General features: G+C 40.7%; 2 protein-coding genes across 4 annotated transcripts in view; one reads left to right on the top strand and one right to left on the bottom strand.

Moving 5' to 3' along the window:
* Positions 1–954: 954 nt before the first annotated feature.
* Positions 955–24,559, top strand: NSG1 (neuronal vesicle trafficking associated 1). 3 transcript variants are annotated; one of them, XM_062575331.1, is made up of 5 exons: positions 955–1,159; positions 1,523–1,674; positions 5,219–5,335; positions 16,494–16,604; positions 22,012–24,559. In XM_062575331.1, the coding sequence occupies exons 2-5, from the start codon at positions 1,546–1,548 to the stop codon at positions 22,210–22,212; spliced, it is 558 nt and encodes a 185-aa protein (XP_062431315.1). In that variant the 5' UTR covers positions 955–1,159; positions 1,523–1,545; the 3' UTR covers positions 22,213–24,559. The 3 variants fall into 3 exon arrangements, with proteins under 3 accessions (XP_062431315.1, XP_062431314.1, XP_062431316.1); XM_062575330.1 differs by having other exon boundaries at positions 955–1,163; XM_062575332.1 differs by lacking the exon at positions 16,494–16,604 and having other exon boundaries at positions 955–1,163.
* The window catches only part of STX18 (syntaxin 18), a 72,198-nt gene continuing 69,698 nt past the window's right edge, over positions 23,397–25,896 (bottom strand). Inside the window, exon 11 of the mRNA XM_062575329.1 lies at positions 23,397–25,184. Within this exon, the coding sequence (XP_062431313.1) occupies positions 25,089–25,184 (96 nt within the window). The 3' untranslated portion in view covers positions 23,397–25,088. The remainder of the gene's footprint in view (positions 25,185–25,896) is intronic.

The following is a 25,896-nucleotide window of genomic DNA, read 5'->3' as shown; positions in this document are numbered from 1 at the left end:
GGGGCCTAGAGATCTTCCATTCCTGCTGGGCACAGACCTGTTGCTGCCTATCTGCCGGGAAAACTCTAGGCAGCAAAAAACATGAGCTTCTTCGAGAGCATGCGCAGAATTACAGGGTCGCACGACACGCAGGTGGTTTCCGTTCCCGGCACCCTCCCAACCGACGCACGACCAGTTTTCGACGGGAGGCGCCGTCCCTTTAGAAGAATCCTGCCCCGCGGTCCCGGAGGGCTCTACAGGTTGCAGAAGCGGGGGAGTGGGCTGGGGCTGGCGTGTTTTACTAGTCCCAGCTCCAAACTGCTGTCGCTTGGCTCTGGTGGCAACTGCTACGGAGGACTGGTAAATTTAAGTAAGGGAAATGAGGTGTACACGGTGCCCACGCTGCCGCGTTAGAGCTAGCCCCATTCACCCACTGACGACGGCTCCTACGCGAGGGCCGGGAAAGCCGTGCTGGTGACCGATGGGTTCCCCGGCCGGGCTCCGTCGGCGGCGCTTGACCCGACTGCTGCGGTTATGATACGCTGCTAGACCGCGCCGGCGGCATCCCAGCGCGAGCCTTCCCTTCGCTTCGATCCCGGGCGGCATCCCTTCGCCCGGGCCGACCGCTTGGGCCCGGCAACCCGCCCCGCCTGGAGGCGACACCACCGTCGCCTCCAGCGCTAGTATTTGTATGTATTTTGTTTCTCCTCTTCCCCTCTGCTCTGCTCCCTGGCACCGGTCGCTCGGGAGAGCGCGTCCGGCCCGTCCCTGCGGCGACAGGGGCAGGGGACGCGCCGCGGCCAAGGCCACCGCAGCGGCGGCCCAGCGCGGGCGCCCGCGGCCCGGCCGCGGCGAGCAGCGAGCGGCGGCGGGGCGGAGCGGGGCGGAGCGGGGCGGAGCGGGGCGGGCCGCGCCGCCCCCCGCCGCGCCGCCGCCTCCACCTGCTGCCGCTGCGCCAGTAGCCGGCCGAGGGGAGCCGCCGCCGCCGCCCGCCCCCTCCCGCGGGGCCCTTTGTGCTGCTCCAGAGCTGCCCGGAGCCGCGCGGCGGTGCGTCACGGCCCAGGCGCTGCGGCCGCCCACGGTCGCCCCTCGCCTCGCCACCCGCCGCCTCCGCCATTTCTGCGCCGGCCGCGGCGGAGCGACGCCTCGCCGCCCCTGAGGACGGGCCGGCAGCCGCGGGGTGGGTGAGTGGCGCCGCCGCTGCGGAGGGGAGCCCGGGGCGGCGCGGCGGCGGCGGGCGCGGGGAGGCCGCTGCGGCCGAGGGGCCGGGGCCGGGGCCGGGGCCGGGGCCGGGCGGGCGCCGCTCCGCCGCGACAGCGGTTCGCGCGGCCGCGGGCGCTACTGTCGCCGCTGAGGCGAGCGGTAGGAGCGCTGGCGGTCGCTCTTGCTCCCCAAACCGCGGGCGCCCTCCGAGCCGCCGAGGGCAACGCTTGTTTTTATAATATTTTCCGCCGCGAGGCGTTGCGGGCTCGGGCAGGGGCTGGTGCGTCCCGGGGCGCTGACACGCTCCGCTCCGCGTTTCTGCCTCTGTGCGTGTGCGCAGGGAAATCCTGCTCTCCTGGAAGGATGGTGAAACTGGGGAGTAATTTCAGCGAGAAGAGCACAAAGCAGCCGCTCTTGGAGGATGGATTCGACACCATCCCCCTGATCACACCCCTGGATGTCAATCAGCTCCAGTTCCCGCCTCCCGATAAGGTACGCGGGGCGCCGGTTTCCACCGCGGAGAATCACACCCAAATCTCGGCGAACAACAAAAGAGCCGGTTACGTGTAGCGAGCAGCTCGGAAATCGCAAGAAGCGCAGGGTGTTTTAAGGAGTGGCAAATCCATCTGGGGGGAAATACTGGCAGTTAAGCTAACGAAAATCCAGTAGTAGTGATCTGCATTAAAATTACTTCACTTACCATGAAAAAAAAGTAGTGGAAAATGTTAGCAGTAAGCGTGTTTAGATTTCAGTGCTGCTGTCTGCAATGCATAACCATACAAATGCAAGCATCTCGCTGTGGTACTGTCATACCCCTTATTCAGTACCTTTCGTTACAGTATCTGGAAGGTACTGTATATGCCCTATAAATTACCTGAATTTTCTCTGTCCTCAAAAACCTCTCCTACCGGGAAAGCGCTGCTTTATCTCTCTGCAAGATGTACGTATGTATGTAAGCAGACTACCCACAGACTTCCATATTCCTTATGTCTCAGTGGGCCTCCCTGCTAGCCCCAGACAAGCTGAAATGACTGGATGTGAACAGCCTGCTGGGCTTCTCTTTACAGATTATTTGCCCCCAAACCTCCAAGCAGGTTATTCGGATGGTCCTCAGCTAGCCAAAGTGCTGCTTACAGCATGTGTTCCACTTGCCTTGTTACGCGGATTTAACGTAGGAAAATGATATAGTAGCCTGTCAATCTGCTTCTTCCCCTCACAATAAAGAATTTACTAAATGTTATCGTGAGTAACATCCTACTATGTCCAGCACTAGGATACTTTTTCAGATACTCACTTTTCAGATATACATCTGGCAAAAAAGCTGTATGATCTTTGGAAAATACAAAATTTGACTTGGGAATGGTCAGTGATATCTTTTAAATGATTTTTGTAATTATTTTTATTTTTGGCTTCATGTCTTCTGTCAATTCTACTTCTAGATGCTGTGATAGGTCCCTCACAGCTTAAAAAAATCACATATTCTTATATAAGGAATACAGAGTTTCAGATTTCTAAATTTGCTGTATACCATGTTGCGTGTGTGCAGTACAAAGGCATTTGTGACCTCCATTTGAATGCCTGTCAACATCATTCTGTTTTGTACTTAATGACCAGTTGGCAGGCATAAATACAGTAGGCCATAACGGCTGCTCCAGAGCCTTAAGGCCTGTTTTCCACCATCAGTTACTTGGGTGTAAATCACATAACTGAGGACAAAATTGCACCCGAAGGCTTTAGAACAGCTTTGTCTTATGTGTCCAATATGCCTACCAAATGGTGACTGGGCATGGCCATGATGTCAGCCACTGAGGACTGACGTCCAGAGGCATTTGTTGTGTTACTCCACTGTCATGCAGGTCTCAAAGTGTGGTCAAAGATTTAACTTAAGTGTTGCTCCTGTTGCAAAGCCATGAGGCTCTGTGCTGCTTTGATTGCTTCTACAGTTCTTTGGTTGATAAAGACTAGAATTGGAAGACTAGAACTCTTCCCACCTTCACAAGATTTGCCTTGAACAAAAGTAAACATACACCTAGACTTAAAACCTGAAAAAGTGTTTGATTGGCTTTTCTACTTTTCCTACTATGTGTGTGTTAACTTTCCTTTCCTTTGCAAACATTGAGGAAAAATAAAAATATATACTGGCTTTGTTCTGTGACTGTCTGGTTAGTCATGTAAGTGTTTGTTGGTTGCTATGGATTAAAAGGCAGTAGGGCAATTGATCATGTGAAAATAGCAAACATAGTAAGTCAGAATTGACACAAAAATCAAATTCTGAGGTACAAGGACACTTGTATAATAAATAGGAGTACATACTCCATAAATACGTATACACCCACACGTGTGTGTATATATATACATATATATATATATATATGCTTATTATTCACAGACAAGACTCCAGTACAGCAGTGAAGCATAACTTCAAGAATAGTAGTGATTGTAGCACTACGATTTTGATGATTTTGACAGCTTCTAAATTAAGTGGATGAATTGATTTAAGTTCATTTTTAGGTATGTTAAACAAAAGAAGACATTACATAACTAAGCAGATAGAACTGTATGTTCAGTTCAGTAGCAACTGAATGTGATGTGAGTTGCCTGAGATTATGCAACATAAGGGGGAGGAAGGGAAGTAAAATGTTAAAAACATTCAAAAAATCTTCAATTTGCCCAACAGCATCATGGGATTAATCATAAAGTTGTATAATTATAATTATTATCTTATAGCTGAAAATGGGTTTAAAACTACTTTCCCTATGTCCTGCATATATCAATGTGATATTTTGAAAGTATCTAATAAGCCTTGTGGTACTGGGTCTAGGTACAACTAAGTGTTCAAAATATCATTTCAGGGAAGTGAGGGGGGAGGAGAGGAGAACCAAAAGCTTTAATTTCAGTACCTGGCTACCTGTAGGTGTGTCAGTCCTAATTTCACAATAACGTAATTGCCACTGGTAACAATGGCACAATAATAACTGATTATGACAGTTTAAAAGGAATGGCATATTTATTCTTTGGAACATCAGGAAAAAAAATAAATATAAACAGCACTGTCAGTACAATAAATAGCTCACTATTTTGAGAGTGATACTTTGAAAAGGTCCTAAAAACTGTAGAAGACAGAAGTGAGGCAAGTAGGCTAGTTATGTGAAATTTTGTACAACTAGAGTACCTAGGAGAAGACTAGAAATATGAGGTAATGGATGTTTTAGGGATACAGGTAAAACGCTGAATTTTGTGGCTTGAGCCAATAGCTCATAGCAGGAAATAAACTGTTCTTAATTCACAAGGGTTTCTGTGCATCTTGCTGCTTACAGCAACTAATCCAAAAGTTATCTGAGACTTCAAGAATACAGTGTAAAGAGCTATATTTTAGCACATATGGAATAGCAAATAGATGGGTCATTTCACTTCTTTCAAACTCAAAATGGTGCCATCAAAGAATATTGCTACTGATGGTAATTTCTGAGGAACATCTTAAGTAACTTTCTGATCCTATTGATCTCTGATTTGAAATCACATTAATAGAATCTCCTGAAGCAAATGGAGATGACTGTTCTCAAACTATACAAACATGGTGGGAAGAAATTGATGTTAGATTTGAACTAAATGCATGCCTGTGTAGTATAGCAGCACAGGAACAGAACAGTTGGAAAAACCTGAACATTAAAGAAACAGTGTTGTGTAATGACTCTTCCTTTAGGTCCATCAAAAGTACTTTGAGAGAAAATTTACTGATGGTTTCTGTGAAAAAGTAGACAGGAAAAATAACTAACAACTTACAGCTTCCTTAGAGGAATTACATACAGTGGGAAAAGGACCAGTATGATGCTAGATGCCCTCGTAGGCAGGGAAAAGAAAAGCATTGGTATGCTTTTAATTGTGTAGGGAAATTGTTTCCTGAATAAATTAGTTAATTCGTGAGTAAATAAGATGACGACAAGTTTCAGGCCAATGCACCTGAGGAAGTGCTAGTAAGGTACTGATATATATATATATATATATATATATTTTTTTTTTTTTTTTCTTTTCTCAGGTTGTGGTCAAAACAAAAACAGAATATGAGCCTGACCGCAAGAAGGGAAAGTTCCGTACTCCTAAAATAGCTGAATTCACAATCAGCATCACTGAAGGGGTTTCAGAAAGATTTAAGGTAAGCAGTGCCATCTGTAGATGGTAATAACTCAGTCGTACTCCTGAAAGTGCTTACGATCAATGGCTGATTGTAGTCAAAACTGGCTATAACTAACACAATGTTTTTTGTAGGTATGGCTGAAAACAAATGAAAAAAAATCAATGTTAAAATAGTTCAGTACTAAGCAATGCAAAGCAAAAGCAAATCCTGCAGCATTACTGGTTTTAATCCCTCACTGGCAGATCAATACAGAAGGCATTTCTGTCAGTGGCAGGTGTCTATGTGGGCTACACACAGTTAACTCTCATTACATGGGTAAAGCTCCTGTTAGTGTTGAAGGGCAAGAACCACAAGAGTATTTGTTTTCTTTTTGGCTTATTATTCTTTACTGTAGCCAAACCATTCTCATAAAAGCACTGTCATATTCCATTATGTAATTTTTATAGTTAAATGTATGACTTGGCAGCTTAGGAATATACACCAGAGCTCTTTGCCATCAATTTCCGTGGTCCCGATGCACCTTACAGCTTGGCGATGACTGTTGCTGGAGGCTGGCAGTTCAGCAAGAATCAGTGACTCAGGTTTATTCCTTAGTGTCCACACCTTTTTTTTCCACTTGAGTAGTCCCAAAGGAAAGCTGGGAGCTTAACTGATGCAAGGATTGAACCACCTTTCCTCCTGATCATGTTTTCATACCTATTGTCTCAATAAATGAAGACTATCATTTTCTCTAATTAGGCATCCTACCCAAGGATGCCAAGGCATTTTTAAACAGTAGATAACTGTGCTATTCAGTGCACAGGTACAAATGAATTTGGAAAGTGTAATGTTTAGTCTGAGGAGAAATGTACAGTTGCAATAAAAATGTGTATTCTCATTACATAGCAGGTATGTAACATCTGTTTGTGTGATGGTAATTCTAGGCTGCACGCAAGGATCTTAATTCTGTAACGTGGAGAATAAAACACAGCAATTGTGCCTGGCCTAAAAGCTCTCTAGACCCAAGCTTACCTTCAGAAATGTATGCACAGCTCTACCTGGGATCAAGCAGGCAAAACCAACAAAACAACAGAACGAGGTGAAGGCTCAAGGAAGAGTTTAGTCTATGTTTGCAAAGGGACTTTGTGGAGTGTTGCCATGCCAGATGTTTAAGTGTGGATCAGCCAGTAGAGCCTTCAGCCTTATGAGATCTGTTCTCTGTAAGCTGTACAGGGAACAACCTCAAACTGGCTAATAGAAGATGTTACAGAGTGTGACAGGGATTTACTGAGGAAATGAGACCTAGTTCCATTTTTTCCTTCATCTAATTTGGAGCAAGGACATCCCATCCCTCACAGAAAATCCTTCTGGGAATTCTGACTCTTGTTTTCTTTCTCCTCCTGAAGCCACAGTTCTGGTCCTTGAGAGTAACACCCCCCCCCCTTAGGTGAGGCTTTTACCTACTATGTTTAAGGGTAAGATGCAGACAGACAGCTCAGGACAAGCATGACTTCTGTTTGGCTATCTTTTGTGCAAGTCCTGGACTTGAAAGGCCTCTGGAAGGAGCTCTGAAAATGCTTATTGCGTTGCAGGAGAGAAAGATGAGAAATTGTTTAGTCTGAATATCCTGCTAGGATTTAGGTTCCAAGCAACCAAGCAGAATCTGTAGTTGGGTGTTTTGCACTTACCCACTAGCAGAAATATAGAGAATAAGGGACTTCATCACTGTAAGATTAAATTGTAGGTGAGAAAAGATTTTTGAGTATCTCAGCTGCATCTTTTACATGTTTTACTTAAGAATATACATCTTGTTGATAATGGATTCGTTCTGTCTTTGGGAGAGCTGAGCAAAGAACAACAAATAAATGTCTTGTCATGCTGTTGTGTAGTTATTTCTAATTTGTGTGACTGAACAGTTAGATGCCAGAACATTTTGATGTTGCATTTTTATATATCTTTGGATGGCATACTTAAAACAAAATGTCTTTTAGGTATTATTTTATGATGATCACTCTGGGCTGAATCGCATACTACAGGGTTGCTAGGTTTTGCTGCTAGGTAACTGCTGCATCAGAGAGAGGTTTCAGTAAGATTTGGTTTCTCTTGGGAATTGCATGATGATTCACACTGTGGCTGTAAGTCTAGGCTTCGAAAGGAGGGTGTAGGGGCTGATCAATTAGAAAACTGTGGTTCAGTTAATTGAAAACAATAGTTTTATGCAGAACAATCAGGTCCTAAAAATGTCCCTCAATTTCTATACAACAGTTTTTGAATTAAGTTATGCTGTTTGTAACATTTTAAAAAGCAGGCATGATTGTCATATTCACCACTCCCAGTAGTAAGTATTTCATGAATAATTGATGACATTTCATAAATATGTAGATGAAAAGTACTGATTGTGTGAGGTTTTCTCCTGGGTCCTTATTAATTGTGAACTATCATGTTAACTGCTGCTGTTGGTTCTGAGAGAGCAAAAGGATATTTGTTTGAAAATTAAATATTTGCTGTCATTATAAAATGCATTATTTAACTGGTGGGATATTGACTTTGGCTTGCATGCTTGAAATAAGCTTCAGAAGCTGTTTTAATAACTTTAATATTCTATATCACTGATGCATAAGCTTGCCACAAGATTCAAAATCAGATATTGCACTAAGAATAAAAAGTCAGTCATATTTACTAGTAATTCACATGTGTATTCTAAGATGTAGTTTTAAATAAGGACAAAGCAGATGATAGCATTTTTGGGATTCAGCAGTGCAGATCATCTAAAGCTGTGCTTCTTGAGAAATCATGTATTTAACAAATGAAGCAACTCAAGCACGTGCATATGTCATGTAGATCATTTGGTATTTTAGCAACTGAGTAAGAAATTATAAAATGTGTTCTCTGCATTCAGTCTACATTACGACAGTTATAACAACAGAGCTGAGAATGTTTGCAAAGAAAAATATGAGTATGATTTTGTGTATTAAACCACGTTCTGACTTCAAATTAGAATCTGTTTCAAGTATCCCAGCAGGTCAGAATGTGAAGACTTCCTGATTCTGTGAACCCTTAGTTTAGTTTTCTGGCACTAATCATACCAAAGATGTGTCTTTCATATTTTTTTCATTGAGAACTAGAAGTCTCGTTCTTGTTCTTTGGACAGTGTAGGCTAATGTGGGGAGATGGTCCTTCACATCTGGTAGGCAATTTTCACTGAGGCAGACTTTGCTCTCCTCTAAATCATCCACTATACAGAATAGCACAGCCAGGCTGGAAATGTCATTTCAAAAGAGACTTATAAATCAGGTGATAGGAGAAAGTTATTGCTGGAGAAAATTGATGGTATCAGTAAGCCAAGGCCAAACTTGATTGGTCAGCTCCATTGACAGAACAGCGTTTTTGTAAACTCCGGTTGGATTTTGTGGTAGGATGTCTGTTCTGGCTCCTATAGAATTGGTCTGCAACAGTCAGTTGCACACAATCACACCAATTTCAGAAAAAAATCTGTTTCTGTTATAAAGCAGAAAGCTGTTTTTATCTTTGGGAAAACCTGAGTAAAGAACATTGAGCAGTATTTTGAAAGTAAATACTCCTGTTTCCCAGTAAATTTCAAGCAGGTGAAAAGGTTTGAATAAACTGAAATTGTGGTCTACCTTAAGCCCTGTGGTTCTGTACAAAGGCAAATCCATTCCTCAGACTTTATCCTTGACATCTATACACGTACTAAGTGCAGAGCCAAAGCCTGAAGCTTTCTTGTGCCATAAGGTCGTATGTACTATCAAGTAGCAAGCAGTCGCCTGAACGTATGCATGAAGTTATGGAAGAGGACTAGAGACCTTCTTCTAAAATTTTATTCAGTTATTTTAAAAGGTGGGAAAATGTATGTATATAACGTGTATTTAAATGTTCCATTATTGCTCAGTCTTAAAGGGACATCCTTTAAAACATATTTACCTGTTTTTCTTAGTATTGCTATTACTTAGTAATACTAAATAATATTATTATTGCTGAAAAAATAACTGGAGAAGAAGAAAACATCTCTCTGTTAGTTTCTGTGTGATTACTTTGGATAACACTTTGCTTCCAATTTAAGTCTGTTAAATGCACGAGGTAAGTCAGCCCACTCCTGTACAGGATAGCACTTCCTTAGGTAATACCATGTCTTTCACTTAGTGCTGGAAGAATGGCAGGCACTTACTGTCATGAGTAGTTCTGTTTTCTTCAGCAGAACTTCTCACAGGATTAAAGTTGCTTACAAGTGTGTCTGGCAGGTGTTAGGTTTTGAATCTTTCCTGTGTTACTTAAGCAAGAAAAATAAAGGAAAATTAAATAACAATTCTTTATTGTAGTTGTTATTTTAAAAACCGTAGATGAAAATAAAGGCACTGCTGGGCAACTGTCTTTATTGCTCTTTTTAATCATTTTCCTTCTTCAGTTCTTTTAAAAAAATAGATTTTTTTAATTGTTTTTTAAATCGAATTTCTAGCTAAAACTGACAATTTCATGTTAAATTCCTGACTAAAAGGAGTTTGTTTACAGTCAGAGTTGGAAGATTTAAGTAAAATGGGGGCATAACAGCAACTTTCCTGGTCTCAGTCAGGTGTCCTGTGCCTTTGTATTAATTAGAAATCCTTTTCTCGCAGCAAGGCCACAGACTGCAGTGACACAGAAGATGCTTTGGGTCTCTCAAGTGTAAACAGCTTTACACGGGCATTCCTCAGATGCAGTAACTTATCAAGCCTCTCTCGTGGCTTTACTAATCCTTTCTAGAGTTTGTGTGGGAAAGTAACAAGGTTCAATCAGGGCCATAAGGTTTCTTGGGCTCCTTTCTCTGACCTCTGTAGTTGTAACACTATTATATGGTGCAACATGATAGAAGGACGTGATGGGGACACTGTGTGCCACGACTAGTTATGTCAAACCCTGAAACTAGTCTCTCAAGGCCACTGCCTTGTTACCTGCCTTCTGGCAATATCTCCCTCAGGTTTCATTAATCAACTCCCTTGCAGGCAGGCTCTTGTTACCTTACACTGTCACTTTTAGGAAGAACTTGGTCTGTAGCTTCTGCTCATTTTTAGTTACTGTCCTTCTTGAATCTACCTTTTTTGCTATTACTCTGTCATCTCCAGATAAGTTCCCAAGCCAGTGCTATCTTTCTTTTTGTAATCTCTGTTTGAGAAGGATAGTCTTTTGATTTCTCTCTCTCTCTCTCTCTTTTTTTTTTTTTTTTTTTTGGGGGGGGGGGGTACGGTCTACCCCAAGAGTCTTATCCTGGTGCAGATGTTCTGGCAGAGAAAATGAGTTTGGTAGTTAGATGCAAGTAACTAAATGTGATATGTGATATTAGAAATGTCCTCCTGAAAGAAGGCACCTAATTGTCTTCTGAGCCACCGGTAATATTTTGTATATTCCCATAGTGGTTTAAACCAACTTAGTCTGTATAATTGGGATTGCTGTGTAAATGAATCTGGGTCAAATCTTGTGCATGGACATGTGAGCATCAAGCTGAATCTTCTCTATTATCCCTTACCTGTATTGGTTCAGGCTCATCTTGCCTGTAATCTTTTACAGACAGGCCCATATAAGAGCAAACAAGAAAATTACTTTGGAAAAACGTAAATGTTAGGGGAAGTGGACACCTGATTTTACTGTTCTGTAACATGCTGGCAGAGGGCATTGTGCAGCTGGAGATGCAGGATTTCAGTGGAGAGAGGTCGAATTGAGGTCACGGCCATTTGCAGGGAAGTCAACATGATGCTTCACGAATTTTAAGTCTGTGGGATGTAGCCAGACTCAATCTATTGTAATTACAGTCTGGCTGCCTAAAATTCTGTAGTTTAAATTGGATAGCAATAATCTTAATTTCCTGTCCTAAATGATTGTGCAGGGTTGCTGTATTTCATCCCAGGGAGCTTTGCATTTCACTGGCGAGCAAAGCATAAATTGGTTGTAAATCGTTTCAGATGAAAGGTGCTCTATAAATGTATGTCTTCTCTCTTTTTATTTAGCACCAAGTGTGTGTTAGTACTTTACAGACAAAACAGAACCAAAAGTTGTGTTCCTGAGAGGCTACCATTGAAATAGATAATGCATGGATGTAAAATAGAGATGGATGTGACAAAGTGCCAGTGATTGAGCAGTGAAGATTAATACACGTCTTGTTAGTTCCACCTTAGTTCCACTTCTCATAGCAGTATGAACGTTCCTGGGTAGATTTGCTGAAAAGTGCATGATGGGAAGAAAAACTTGAAGGAAAGCAGTGCAAAAAAGCACAGAGAGGGTTAAGGAAAGAATTTCAGACAAAAAGAGAAGGCATGAGAAGTGTGGAGGTGATGGCACTGGAAAAAACAGGTGGCAGCAAGGCTTCAGTGGGACCGTGAAATAAAGGCAAAGTGAAAAAGATGTGGCTAAGAGGAGCATAAGAAGCAGAATTATGCATGGCCTTGAAACAAGGCCTATAATTTGTTCAGAAAGGGACAGAAGCCAGGAAGGGATCTGCAGAGAAACAGGCATAATTGGTGCAATTAATGAATTTTGCTGTGGCATCTCGCTTGATTAAAATGGGAGCAAGATAAATGTTAACAAAGTGAGGAAGGAGGAGACTGCAGTAGCCAAGCCAAGAGAAGAGAATACAGCTTGCAGTGCTTTGCAGCTGCAGCAGCAGGATGGACTGATCAGGAAGATCTCGTAGCAAATCTTGATGGTAAGGCCTTATCACAGTCATTCACGTTTTAGTGTAGTTGTCAGATCCGGGGAGTTTAATTTGTTTGGCTAAATGCTTACAGAGTCTGAAGATGGGGATTTTTTTTTGCCGTAGGTACACTTAGTTCATTCATTAGTCATCTCTTATTTCGATTACTGTAATGGCTTCTGGCTAGACGCTGTCCTTCTGCTCTTCACTTAGAATCTATTCAAAAATCTGCCACATGCATATCTTGTCATCTCTTCTGCTCACTTAGTTCTGCTGCCAGATCTCCTTAAAACTAACTTTAAAGGATGCCCTGAAGATAAAAACAAAACCGCACTGTAGGTCCCTAGTTAAAGGAAAGGCTTGATAGTGCTATCCTGTAGTTATTTCATAAAATGTATTTTAAAAGACAGTCACTCATGTGGTGTGACAGACACCTTGGTGTTGTGTGATGTGCAGTGGCAGTGCATTACAGAAGAGTTCTGCTCCCACTGTGTGGTCCTGCACTCGGCCAGCTGGCTGCCACAAGGAGAAGAAACTGAAGGTTTCCTTGTGGGGTAGAGGAGTAGTGCTTGCACATGAATTGCAGTCTCCCTACCCTGAACACAGGACAAGAAAAAGTTGTTCCCACAACCCCTGCAGGAAGTAGAAAATGACTTTCCCTTAGCTTGTACAGAGCATACAAAGTTGCTGTGAAAGGAAGCAGTAAAATGTCAGCTTTGGTAGGGCTTGTGGACCAAAGAAGCAGCTTTCTTCTTATTGTGCTTTGATCTGTGAAGGGCAGTTCACAGGGGAGAAGTCAAAGGCAAGGCAGAGAGGAGGGGATCTGCTGTGTAACTGGCAGTGCAGAGATGCTGACTGGCTCGGTTCAGAAGTGAACCTGGGATCAGACTGTTGTGGACCATCAGTGGTGGGGTTCTGTGAAAGTGAAGGGAAAAACTGTGATAAGGAAGAGAAGGATTTTCAGCTTACAGGGGAGAAGTGAATTGGATTAATAACGGGATCATCTTGGATTCTGTTGCTGGATTTCTTTTCATCTGTGTCATTTGTATGCACAGCTCTTCATTCCTTGCGCAGAAGTTGCTTGTATCCTGCAGGATGGTAAGAGAACTGCACTTCTGTTCTGTAAGAAAGGAGATGAGAGCTTGCTTGATTAGGGATTTGCAAATGGAGTGTGATTACAAATACTGGAGATAGTAAGAGTAAAATTTTATATGTTAATACCAAAATTAATAAGATTAGGTAATTCAGTAAGTAAGTGAGAGAGAATGATTATCTGAGAATTAAAAGCCAGGAGCCCTGAGAGCTTTTCTCTGGCTTACTGTGTGGCAATGGAAGGACCATGTTAGATGTGACTTGTAAGAGCATTGAGAACTCACAATTCCAAATAGGTCACTGATACAGGTAAATGTTCTGTGCGTCAGCAAATCAGCCCTGAGGCCGTGACTCTGCAGCATGCCAAACTCCAGCAATGTGCACAATATATAGACCATTTACCCCATCCATGGAGGAGACAAATGTGAACTGAACCAATCTGTTGTTCTGCTTGGTGCGAATGTCCAACATCATAGAGCAGTTCTCTGAGAGAAAGCCACTTTCTTCAAGGCTCTGTGGAATACGTCTTGGAGGGCACAGGAAGCCTCGGTAATAATCTCACCAGGTTGTCATCTTTCTTCTCTCTGTTTTCTTCTTTCTTCTCTATCCCTTCTTTCTTCTCTATCCCTTTTCTTATGGGAAGAGAGATGATTGCCAGAGTGGACAGACGAGGATAACACATACTTTGAGCCAGTGGATTGCAGGGGTGGGAAGTGAATGACCCAAAGGTTGCAACTTGGAGTGGAGTATGTGTGTTGTGGAGCTGCCTGGCTGGGTGAGGACTGCTTTCTCTTTCTCCCTGGTCCCTCATCGCCTCGTGTTGCCCAGCTTAACAGGGGCAGAAGCCTTGTGCCCATGGCCCCACAGGCAGGCTGCAGTTCTGTTCGAAGCAGAGGCATGTTTCGGGCCCCTTGGCTTGGCTGCGGATGCTGGCAGTGTGTAGGACCAGCAAGGTTTTAAAGGAAATGGGACAAGGAGTCCAAGGTAGCAGCTGCAGTATTAGGGAAGAACAGTCTGTTTTGCTAGAGCCTGGAATACAGGGAAAAATTTTGGTGGAGAGCAGAGAATAAAGCTTGCCCCATTTGTGGAGAGGGGAAGATGCTTGCAAACGAGACGCAAGGTTTGAGCCAAGCCAAGGGCCCATATATCTGTATGTCAGGGGGATGGCTGAGGAAAGATGGGAAGAAAGCCCGAACGAAAACAGAAGGAAAAAAAGGATACACCTGCTCAAAATACATGAGAAGGGCTCAGAGGTGACTGGGGCAGCAGTGAGGAAATGACCAGGAAGGAAAACATACCTGATCTCTTGGATGACATACTGAGACATGGGATGAACTGAAGATACGAAGCTGGCAAGACGGAGTAATCTATCCACGTTAACCTTCGTCTATGCAAATGAGTAATAGATTTGGGGAAAGACTAATTGGATTTGAAAACTGATGTCAGTGCAAGGTTTTCAGTGTGATTTTGAAAATGTGGAGTGTTTTTTTTTTTTTTTTTTTTTTTTTTTTTTTTTAATCCAATGATTGTTCTGGGAAACTGAAGACGTTGCTATTAACCAGAAAGGTCCTTTGCTCTGTGTCACACTTAGATCAGCATAGTTACATTAATATTTACATTTCTTTTGCTGAATTACTTTCTGATCTGTGGTGGTTCTTGCCTTCTCTTCTGGCCCTTCATTTTTTGCTTATTTTCTGTCAATCAAAAATCCTTGTAATATCGTTGGCTTCAGCAGCACACTGTACTCCCTAACCTGGTTTCTCCCAGGAAGCTTAGCACTTACTGTTACCTGTCCTGGGTGAAGTTAGCTTCCCAGCATGAGAAGTCTGTGGAAGCTCATCTCAGTCTTTCAGTATCAGTACTAGTCCCACTGCTAGATGTAGTTTGTAGTGTTACAAATCCTGTTAGTTCTGGGAGTTATCATAATGATAGTGTGAGGTATTTTTTTCCGCAAGAGGCAAAGCTCTAATTTTTTTTTTCTTGCTTCCTAAAATACCAGATTATTTTTCTTGGCATAATTGATCCTGATATGTTGAAATTCTCTCTTTTTTTTTCTTTTAGAAGGTGTATTTACCTGACTTTCCCCTATTTATTTAAAATATAGATCATATTGTACTTTGTTTTAATTTGTTAATAACATAATTATGTTTGTTTCTGTTTGTTACTGTTTTTTATGCTGGAACAGATGCTGGCTTCTTTCTAATTTGCCAAAAAAAAAAAAAAAAAAAAAAAAAAAGCTCAACTACTCTTACTCTGAAGTCTTCTATTCTCTGGGAACTACTCATTTGTGTTTCAGTAGAAGTTTTTGAACAATAAAAATGCACATCTGGGACATTCTCTCAGATAATGAATGCCATTTGCTCAGCTCACACCTTCCTCAATAAAAGAGATCTGATTAGGGAGCTTTGCAGTGTAACTGCTAGGACAAAAACTTGCACTTTTTCTGGCTAATGGGAAAGGGAATACTAGAGGTAATTTTATTTCTTACATTACTTAAAAGGTTGTCCAGTCTCCAGCTGCTCCGAGTTTAATCCTGGGAAAGTTACCATGATACTGAAGCTAATTTCAGTTTGAACTTAATGGTGTGTCTCTGACTCTGTTCGAACATGAATTCAGGACCAGTGAGGTCCTGAAGGACACGGGGAGAGTCAGTGCCATGCAGTGCAGCCTGTGAAGCGCAGTCTGTAAGGCTGAGATTTGAAGGCTTCTCTGGGAGCACTGTAGGGGCAGTTGTACCAGCACTTTTCAGTGCCCTATGCTGAATGCCTTGATGCATTCCCTTATGGATCTGGGTTACTCCTGTGCAGTCTCCGCATGGTGGAGAAGTCCTGGTTTGACCTATAAATTCAGGAACACTGGGCTTTCAAGCATACAGCTTACTGGTACAACTATCCATAGGTAACGGGTGTAACAAACACTTCCCCTAACAAGAGGGGGCAGACACTACTTTCTCCTTGCCCTGCTGGTCACTTTTATTATTTAGATGACACCTGTGTTAATTTATTATCATCTGACTCAATTCTTGGCCAGGCATGGGGTAAACATGTTTATCCAATGGCACCTGACATAAACTAGACTTGCATTTACATCATTCAAGTACTGGAAAAGCAGCAGACCCAAACCACCTCGCTGTGTCCTTGTGGCCTCATGTGTGCACTGAACAGAAAAGCAACCGAAAAAGCCTTGCGGGGTGGTGGCAATGGGCCACTGCCCAGATGATCTGCTGTCTCCTCTGAGAAGGGGGGAGGCAGAACCACTTATGTGCCACTTCTCTCATCTCTCTCAATAACTAAGTAGCCATTTTTATTCTTTGCTTGATTTTACTGTAAAGCGTGTTCGTAACTGATGTCTGCCACCTGCAATAACAAACAGCAGTACCGTACACAGTGCTTTCCTAACTTGAGCGTGTTTTGTTTGTCTTTACAGGTAACTGTGCTGGTCCTTTTTGCTCTTGCATTCTTAACATGTGTTGTATTTCTGGTAGTCTACAAGGTTTACAAGTATGATCATACCTGTCCAGAAGGATTTGTTTTCAAGGTAAATTGCATGCTTCTAGAAAAATAGAAAAGTATGTAATATTCTGTTTGGTGTTCTCTGTATAACCTTGACTAAGTCATGCTGCATTGCATACAAATTTGTGGTTGTTCCATAGGTTGATGTGATTCCTGCTGTGTTTTTCTGCTTATTTTGTAAAGGGGGTTGTGACTATCACGCTATTTGCCAATAATATTTGCCATTATTTCTGTTAATGCACTAAACACAGGAAGTATAGCAGCAGTCCCAATACCAGCGTCCTTCAAACCAACTTCATCTGCAGCTGTTTGAGCAAAGGCCTTATTTATTGGCTTATACATTTGCATGTTGTATGTTCCTCCAAATTCATACATTGTAAGAAAGAACAGAATGATAAATCTAAAACCTGGAAAAAATAAATTGACTCTGGAATATATGTCACAGAAACAGTAAAGTAATCATTCCATTAAGAACAGCAGAGCTAAATAAGGGCTGTAGAAAGAACTTCTTGTTCTAGAACTCTGACCTCCAAGTCTTACTGTCACAGGCCAAAAATTATGCCAAAAAGGAAAAATGTACATTTATTTGGAAAAAAACAAACTTTCCTTAACTGAAAGGGAAGCAGGGGCTCGCGTAATTCTTACAAGATGGTAGTGCTGGCTCTTCAGCTATGACCTGGGCTGAAAGTCAGAAAGGAAACATTGATTTCTCTCAGTTGTAAATTCAACAGGGTTGAATTTGGATGTAATTAGATAAGAAAAGTACTGTTGATGATGACATTCTTCTTGTCTATATATTCTTTTAAGACCATCTAATGAAATGGGTACCTTGTGTGATTTTTTCAGAATGTTTTCTGCTGGAATGGGTGCCTCAGCACTCCTAAAAAAGCTGTGCAGAACCTTTTGCGCCTGTTGCTTTGGGCACGTGCATACTTTAAAAGAATCTTGTCAAAGTTATAATCAGTGATGCTGTATTGTATTAATTTAGCTCCAAGCATTTTTAGGTTACTGCTTTCCCTTGGTTCAAGAGGGGAAAAAAATACCATGGTTAAAACATTGGTTGGAACTCAGGAGATTCAGCTTTTGATTCTGCTGTTATTTCTTGTTTCGTCTCGGACAAGCTGTGAAACCGCTCTGTGCTCATGTCTCCAGGGATGATAGCTTTTCTCTAAGCTCTCTCTTGGCTTCCAGCACTTTGGAACATGGGCTGTATGTTCCTACAGCGCGTATCTTGATGTGATCCTGACTTGATAAGAACAGCCAGTTAAGTGCTCCTGTCGTAATTGCAGTAACAGTCTGCTGCTTCTGTGTCCTTTCGTATCATGTCATCTCCTTCTTTGAATTGCAGCCTCCTGTTTTCTTTGGCCTTTTCCTTCTGGCATCACAAACATTTAAGGGGAGGACTGTTCCTTAGTTGTATTTCAGTTGCACTGTTGGCAGAATCTGACTGGGTTTCTCTTTGTGGGATCCTGTGCTTCAAACAGAAGTCAGGCAAGATGTCCTGTAGCTTATTCTTCATTTTTAAGGCGCAGCACATACATACTTAGTACTGTGCTGAGTGTTGCTCTTCCAGTGACAGGTTTTGTGGAGGCAGTTTCCTAGGTGTTCGGTGTCATAATGCTAGGATTAGCAGTGTCTTTAGTCACTTAAATCTACGAGTGTTACAGGATAAGCATGTTAGCAAGCCACAAGTCCTGAAACTAGCAGTGCTGACATGAGTTTGTCTTGTGCATGTGCCTGTTCTGGGGAGAGTCTTTACTATGTCATGGCATAGCTCAGCACAGGCATCTTGAGAGAACTTAAAGAGAAATTAGTATCAGTTGTGATGATTTTGTGACTGATGCCTCTGTGGACAGACTTTGTGCTGCAGGTGAACTCAGTAACATACTTTGGCCTGGATGTCCCCAGACTTCGGACACTGATGTGATCTGCCTGCTAAGGGGAACAGTGTCCTGCCTCAGGAAGTGTGGTACCGTGAAAATCTCTGCAAAAAGCCTGAGATACCATGTCCATGACACAAACACTCCTCCCTGCTTTGATGCTCTCAATATGCAGAGCGGTTCCAGAGGTTTCACTGTTTTCAACCTTTCTGCTGTCCTGTGCATCCAAGGTTTTAAAGTCTGCTTAAAATTAGGTGCTCATTTTTCTTTGTATAGGAATCCTAAAACTGCTGGTGCTTTAAATTGCAGTCCACACTAATTTCTGCTTGCTGAAGCTTTGTGATACAGATGTAATACTGCTGTTCTGATGAGCGAACGCTGCCTTTTCGTTTGCTGTTGTGTATACCCCTCCTCTGATGCACTCTTTACTGGCTACTGGGGAGAGTTGCTGGAGTTTATCTCTGAAGACCTGAGCCTGCTCGCATCCCTGAGAAATTTCTCCAGGGCTTTAGCATGCTCCATACTGTATCTGTGACTCTTGACCTTATGTGGACAAGGCATCTGCCTTCTGCAAACTTGTAATCAGCAAAACAATTTCAGTTCATTAAAGGCAACAGTCATCTATTAAATTTGGAATTACTGACCCAGCAAAGTTAATAAAACAGAAGGTATTATTATTAAGTGAAACATTGATACCGCTGGGTTCTTCTTATCAAGGGAACTAAAGTAGCCATCGTAATACAGCCAAATACAGACTGGCAATCAGGATTTTATCAGGCATTAAAGACCTTAACTTGTAACTAATTTCTGAAATAGAAGGGCTGTGAAAGAAACAGGACTGCTCCTCTGTAGCATCCATTTTCTCTTCCTGCCATTCCTTATTTCTTCTCTAGTGGTTCTGGGAACCATGAAAACAAATCAAAAGGATAGAGAGAAGTGTTCTGCATAAGCTGACAGTCGTGGGCAAGACACCGAGTGAGGCACAGCACCAGTTCCCACAGCTGTGTAACTGCACAGTGCTACTCTGCTCGCTCTGACGTGCAGCTAAGCGAAGGGGTGAGGTCCTTGGGCAGCGTGCAAAGAACTACTGGTAAAAGGGTAGTTTCGCCTCTCTTTGCTAGAAACACAAAATCCTGAGTGCAGAAATACAGTCAAGATGGCATCTGTAATATGTGTTTCTTAGGCCCTTCTGTGACTATAACAAAATAACATTCCTGGGTCATTTTGCCTGTGACAGAGCAAAGTGCCTCTATTATCAATTAAAATTAAAGAATATCTGTGAGGTTTTTTTTTTTTTTTTTTTTTTTTTTTGTACTGGCAGTAATCTTGGCTTGTCTTCAACACTGATAATTATATTCCATTTGCTTGAATTTCCCTGGTGGATTTAATTAGATCAATAGATTGCATTCCTTCCCCCATTTTAAACATTCAGAGTCATGACTGCATCCTATGATTGGGTGAAATGATCACTATAAAGATGTCTGTATTTAAGTCAGTTTATCATGTCTGAGATAGATAGTGCCAGTTATCCCAGCACAGTGACATGGTTGATATATGTGAACACACATAACGAAGTAGCTGTAATCGTGAGTTGTCCATCCGATGTTTTTTAATTTAGGTGCTGCATGTGTGTGGCTGACATACATTCATGTCTGTGGGGAGACCTCTGTAACATACAGTGCTGAAGGGGCATCGGTCTGCTTAGGTGGACTGAAATCTTGTCTTTTAGTTCATAAAAAACTTTGAGGCAAAATTTGCCCTAGCTACTAAAGTATAGTAGCAAGGGCCAGTGATAACACAAATAAGCTGAATCTTGTTGGATGTGGTAATTTTGAACCCTATCAGGAATCTGACACAATTCTAAGCTTCTATCACACAAGCAGGTTAGAAGTGATGAGTTGTTAACTCAGTGGGAGGATTGTTAGTGCTGTGACAGTGATTCTTCCTGTAACAGTCAAATCCCCCATAAAATATTATTCATGAGGCAGGTTCACAAAACTACCTATAGGCCTATTGTTTTGGTATTTCTTGCCTTTTTCTTTCAAACTATTTGATGCCTTCTTCACCCTAAAATTTTTAGGATGCAGAATTTATTTTAGGACAAGATCATGTGGTAGACCTTCCTCCCAACCATTTTGTTTTGCATTTTATGATTTAAACTGTTTGAAGCAGTTGTTACTGATGCTAATTTATGCCACTTTTTTTTTTCTTGATTAAGGCAAGGTTCAACTCTGAACTAAATGTGGACACATTTGAAGTAGTATCTGATCATTAAAACCATGAAATTCTTGAATGTACTTTTGTGCTCAGAAATTTCCAATGCAAAGTTTTGTTTGCCAAACTGTATGAAAACAGTAACTGTTAAAGTTGCTTTGTGTTGTAATCTTACTAATTGCAAAGGTGGTAGTCTAATGCTGGAAATAGGAAGATCTAACAGCCTATTTCTTTTAAAACAGTTTTATTTAGGTTAGATGGGATTAAATTTATTCTTTTCTTGAGCTAATCTGAGTGCTGCAGATGCTCACAGCTTGGATTTGAGAAGGTCAGTTCCGTTGCCTAAATGACTGCCCCAGCGCTCTGAGGTGCGTGGCAAGACTGCTGTGACTGGCAGATATGATGAAGGACCTGAGCCCTAGTGGAGCAAACCCTAGAGGATTGGCAGGACGCAGCTAAATCATTTTTTTCCTTCATTGCAAGCAGTTGCTTCATAGGCTTTTACTGCATCAGCACTAGAATGCTTTCTAAAAGCTACTTTCAGGCTAAGGCATCACATGCACACGTTCACTTTGTTTTTTTTTTTTTTCAAATGGGCAGTAAAGTTACAATGCTACTTAGTATATTTAACCATCTAAATCAGGTATTTGATTTTTCAAAAGCTTGGAGCACCCAGCAGTTCCTATGTAGTACTCTTAAACTTCTGGGAAATTAAGTAATATAGTCACATTTAAAGATGGATTTTAAAAGCTTGTTGTTAATTATTTCTTTCTGAAAATAAGGAGCCAAGTATGTACACACTTGCACATAAGCTGGGCTATGATGATGGTTTCACTTTGCCTTGCTTACTATGCTGTAAAACTGTTCATACCATGCTATCAATATATTGGTATTAATTTCTACTACACAGACTGAAAACAACCAGTTAAAGTGCCTGAAGTTAATCTATTGATAGAAATCAGGCATTTGTAACTGTACATCAAACAGCTGGAACTGTCTGTCTATGGTGAGTGGAGTGGGAAAAGGAGGAGAAAGCAACAAAATATGACTGGAAGTAGAGAATTAATACTTCTAAAATTAATTTTGGGCATGCATATTTCTAGTATGCTGTTTTTCTGGAATACTGGCCCAGAGTGGTGTCCCTGGCAAATGCATGAAGTACTGCAGAGAGAGAAGAGCATTTTGAACACTGTAGACCTACGCTGTAGTAATTGCTGTATGTTGCATCTTGACTCAAAGTGAATGCTAGCTTAGACTAATAGGAAAAAAAAATCAAGCTACATCCAGTTTGTTTGGAAACATATCTGTAATCTAAGTGATGGATTTTTTTCTTTTCAGAATAATCAGTGCATTCCAGCTGGATTGGAAAACTACTACTCTGAACAAGACTCCAGTGCTCGAGGGAAATTTTACACAGTCATAAACCACTACAATCTGGCCAAACAAACCATCACGCGCTCAGTGTCTCCGTGGATGACAGTACTGTCAGAAGAGAAACTGTCTGAACAGGAGACTGAAGCTGCTGAGAAATCAGCTTAGTTATGATAAGCTAATTATTAACAATATGTCATTTGAAGGTAACTAAGGGACTTTAAGGAACTTTTCATTAATTACAATTATGGATAATTTAGAGGTTACTCATGTTTATGGTGCAATTGCTTCTGTTTGCTGATACTGCTTTGCAAAAAACAACCAAACAAAAAACTTGCTGCAGACCATTCATGGGTATAAACCAAGGTGCATATCAGCATTGCTTTAGAGCTATGACACCATTTTCAATGTTACAGAAATCCAATGTTATATATGGTCTTGCAATTTATCGGATGCTGACAGATTTCTTCATGGGATTTTTCAGGGCTTGAAACTTAGATAAATGATATGTTCTGTTGTCTGAACTGGCACTATTTATTAATTTTTTTATTGTTAGTCATTTTGCAAACTGAAACACCACAGCCATAACTAGAGTGATCTCTTGTTTAGCTAAGAGCTATATTTATATTTGATTTTTTGCTCCAGCAAGAATGATAATCAGCACTGATATCAAGGGCATAATATAATGACTGGTATGGAGAAAGAAAAGATATGTCAGGTAGAATTTTCTTACATTTCTTTACTGTTGTTGATTTGTAAGTGATAATGGAGTTCTCTGCAACACAGCATGCTCAATGTTTTATTATTGCTGTCAACAGAACTTAACTGCATTTCCACTGTGGCTTTAGCATCTTGGTAAGGATGTGCACTGAAACGTGAACTAGATAAGACACTATGGAGAAACACAAGCATTTTTAGTGATGGATATTGAGGATAGTGTAAAAAACCCATTAAGTTAAGGATGTTCTAATGAGAAATGACATGTTTTAATCATATTAAGAGGCAGAAAGCCTATTCACAATAGATGTAGTCCACTATGTAATTTGTTGGATATGACAGATGGAGTAATGTCTAAATTTGCTTTTCTATTACATTAACATTTTCCCTTTTATATACTATGAATATATTTGAGTTATATGTATAGTTTGCAGTTTGCTACTTTTAAAAACACAGCCTCACAAGTGAAACAGTAGCATACTAGGTAACACAGCTTGCTGTTTTAAAGCTACATGTGAAAACTGAGTGAAGAAGTGTAACTGTCTGTGTATGGCTTGGGAGGGCAAAAGATATAGAAGGGCGTAGTATTGTGGATTCACGTTAAAGTTCCATTGTAATAACAAACTTCTCATCTATTCTTAAGTATGAAAACATGTTTTCATTTTTATTATAAATCTTAAATATATATATTACAAAAAAAATCATCTTATTAATTTATAAGTAAGTTAACTTGTGTGAAACTTTTTAGGTAACCAGGTCACTTTTCTTTTTTTTGTTAATGTTAGCTGAATGTGATATTTCTGGTGGATATGTCAAAAGTTCCATTGTTTTTGTACAGACTATACAAAAATGAAGGAAAACCCATCAATATAGGTTCTTTCTCAAAATATGTAGTAAAACAAACATGGTCACAGTTCCACTTTTACTTTTCTCCAGCAGAGTTGTATTATTAACAACCTTTATTACCAGTACAGTAAAAATAACCATTATTCCTTAATTCTCTAGGTTTGATATAAAATGTGCATTATACAGTAATATCTGTAAAAGGCTTTTTATTATGTCATTATGTTAAGTGGAATGCATAAAAAGCAATAAATTATGTGCCAAATTGTTTCTCTGCATTTAAAATTTCAAACTTATCTTAAAAAATGTTCCAAACATACCATGTTTGCATTTTCTAGTAGGCAAATACTTTATTGAATGTAATTCACATGTAACTTTTGACATTTTCACTCTATACAGAATAAAGAATAAGGATGATACTGCTTGTGGCATATAATATATGGTACATACATTCCAGAAGAGAGAGCAAAACAAAAGGTTCATATGAACATATTTACAGAGGCCATTCAGATTTTACATGAGAAGATCCTATACAGAAGCAATTCATGATATATCTCCTCCTCTTAAACTTAAGGCAATAAAAACAACTTTATGTAATAAAGTAATTCAAGTTAATACATTTGAGAAACAATCAGACAAATTGTTTCTCTCATTATAACATGAAAAACAGTAAAGCTTTAATATGCAGTGAGAGATAACTCACTGCTTCCCATTTGGGGGGTCAGAAGCAGTTTCTCCTCCAACTTCCACTGGCAGCACTGGAAGCAGATTCTTTATCTACAGGTGGTTTTGAGCTTTTTTTTGCATTTAACAAATTGCTCCCAGTTTTAGTACTTTGAAGAGTTTGGCTTTAATATTGTCTCTTTGTTCCAACATCTCAGAACTTCTGTTTCATTTACACAATCTTTTTGTATTATCCTCTTTGCACCTAGAAGTAAAGTGTTTTAGTGGGTGGTTCTGTTTTGTTCTGTTTTGAAATCAACAGCTTTTTTTGATCTCTGACTAAAGTAGTTTTCAAAGATTAGAAGTAGAGGCCATACATACGCAAAATGATCATGATGTGGTAGGACTAAAAGTCTGAGACAGGGTAGGTGCTTTTGCACAGTAACACTTCTCTCTTGATCTGGTCTGCACCCTGGGAGGTGGACTTTAAATATCACAGAAGTGAGGATAACTGACAGTGATCTTTTTTTCTCCTGTTGGCTACACTACAGCTCACAGCTTTCTTACTCGCTGAATCAAAGGTTTCTAGTTCTTTGCAGGATTAAGTTTGGTTTACATTTGATAAGGGGACTTAAAAGAAATGCTATCAGCTCCCTCTGCACTAATGGATATATATGCACACTTATTTGTTGGAAATGCTTCCATCATAGCAGTATGGAAAAAAAGGCATAAAATATGCAGATAGGCCTATCCCACTCCATAAAAAAAAAATGTCAGAAGTTTTAAAAATAGAGCATGTAGATAATATTATGTGTTTTTAATTAGTTATCATACCAGTCCAGGAAAAGCAAGGAAAAGGAACACATCACAAGAAAGAAGAGGATCCATACTCTAAATCCAGCATTGTTTTTGATTGCCTATGAGGAAAAAAAAAAAAATCTCTATTACCATTTCCAGTAAAGGTCCAGTTTGAACAATGACAACCCTAGAAGATGGTTAGTGATTTCTGCCTTCCCTATCACAAGAGAAGAGACAAAACTTACCATTAAATTTCATTAATTTCTCTCAAAATTACTCAGAATAAAAAGGCAAAAATGACATTGTCCAGATCCCAGACAATGTAACTATATCTAAAACATGGAGAACTATGTCAAAAATGTACACGTTTGTTTAAAACTAAGTAAGTTTTAAAGTTCCAAAATGGAAATTCTGTTATCAGAAGTCAGTCTTCCATCCCTCTAAACATCTTCCACCTAAGAAAACCTGACAACTATTTTTGTCTATGCCTTCAAAGTGTCCTATGTAAACTGCTTAAGAACCATGCTTTAAAAGCACAGTAACTAACTCTATGCTAAGTAGTAAAACTCTGCTTTGAATTTTTTTAAAAAATCCCCACCATGTGCCATGACACCATGCCTTGGAGCTACTGACACCCTCCCCCACAAGTCTTTCTACTTTACTCTAAAAAGAGTGGAAATACATTCGCAAACAGAAATTACATTCTAAATACATGTTATGCTTGCTAATGTAAGTTTATGCACTTAAAAAGGGCCCAATTTGCAGAAGGCCAAGCAGTAGACAACTTGCCCTTGAATTGTATATTTTACATGCTTTCAGGAGAGACTAAAA

Source organism: Rhea pennata, chromosome 4, assembly GCF_028389875.1.
Source record: "Rhea pennata isolate bPtePen1 chromosome 4, bPtePen1.pri, whole genome shotgun sequence".
Lineage (NCBI taxonomy): Eukaryota > Metazoa > Chordata > Aves > Rheiformes > Rheidae > Rhea > Rhea pennata.
The sequence above is the reverse complement of the archived record's forward strand: the minus strand, read 5'-3'. Positions and strand labels throughout refer to the sequence as shown.

Coding starts and splice junctions, on each gene's coding strand:
- NSG1 (XM_062575331.1), top strand. CDS start 1,546: ATGGTGAAACTGGGGAGTAATTTCAGCGAGAAGAGCACAAAGCAGCCG. Junction 1,675..5,218: donor AGTTCCCGCCTCCCGATAAG/GTACGCGGGGCG, acceptor TTCTTTTCTCAG/GTTGTGGTCAAAACAAAAAC. Junction 16,605..22,011: donor CAGAAGGATTTGTTTTCAAG/GTAAATTGCATG, acceptor TTTTCTTTTCAG/AATAATCAGTGCATTCCAGC.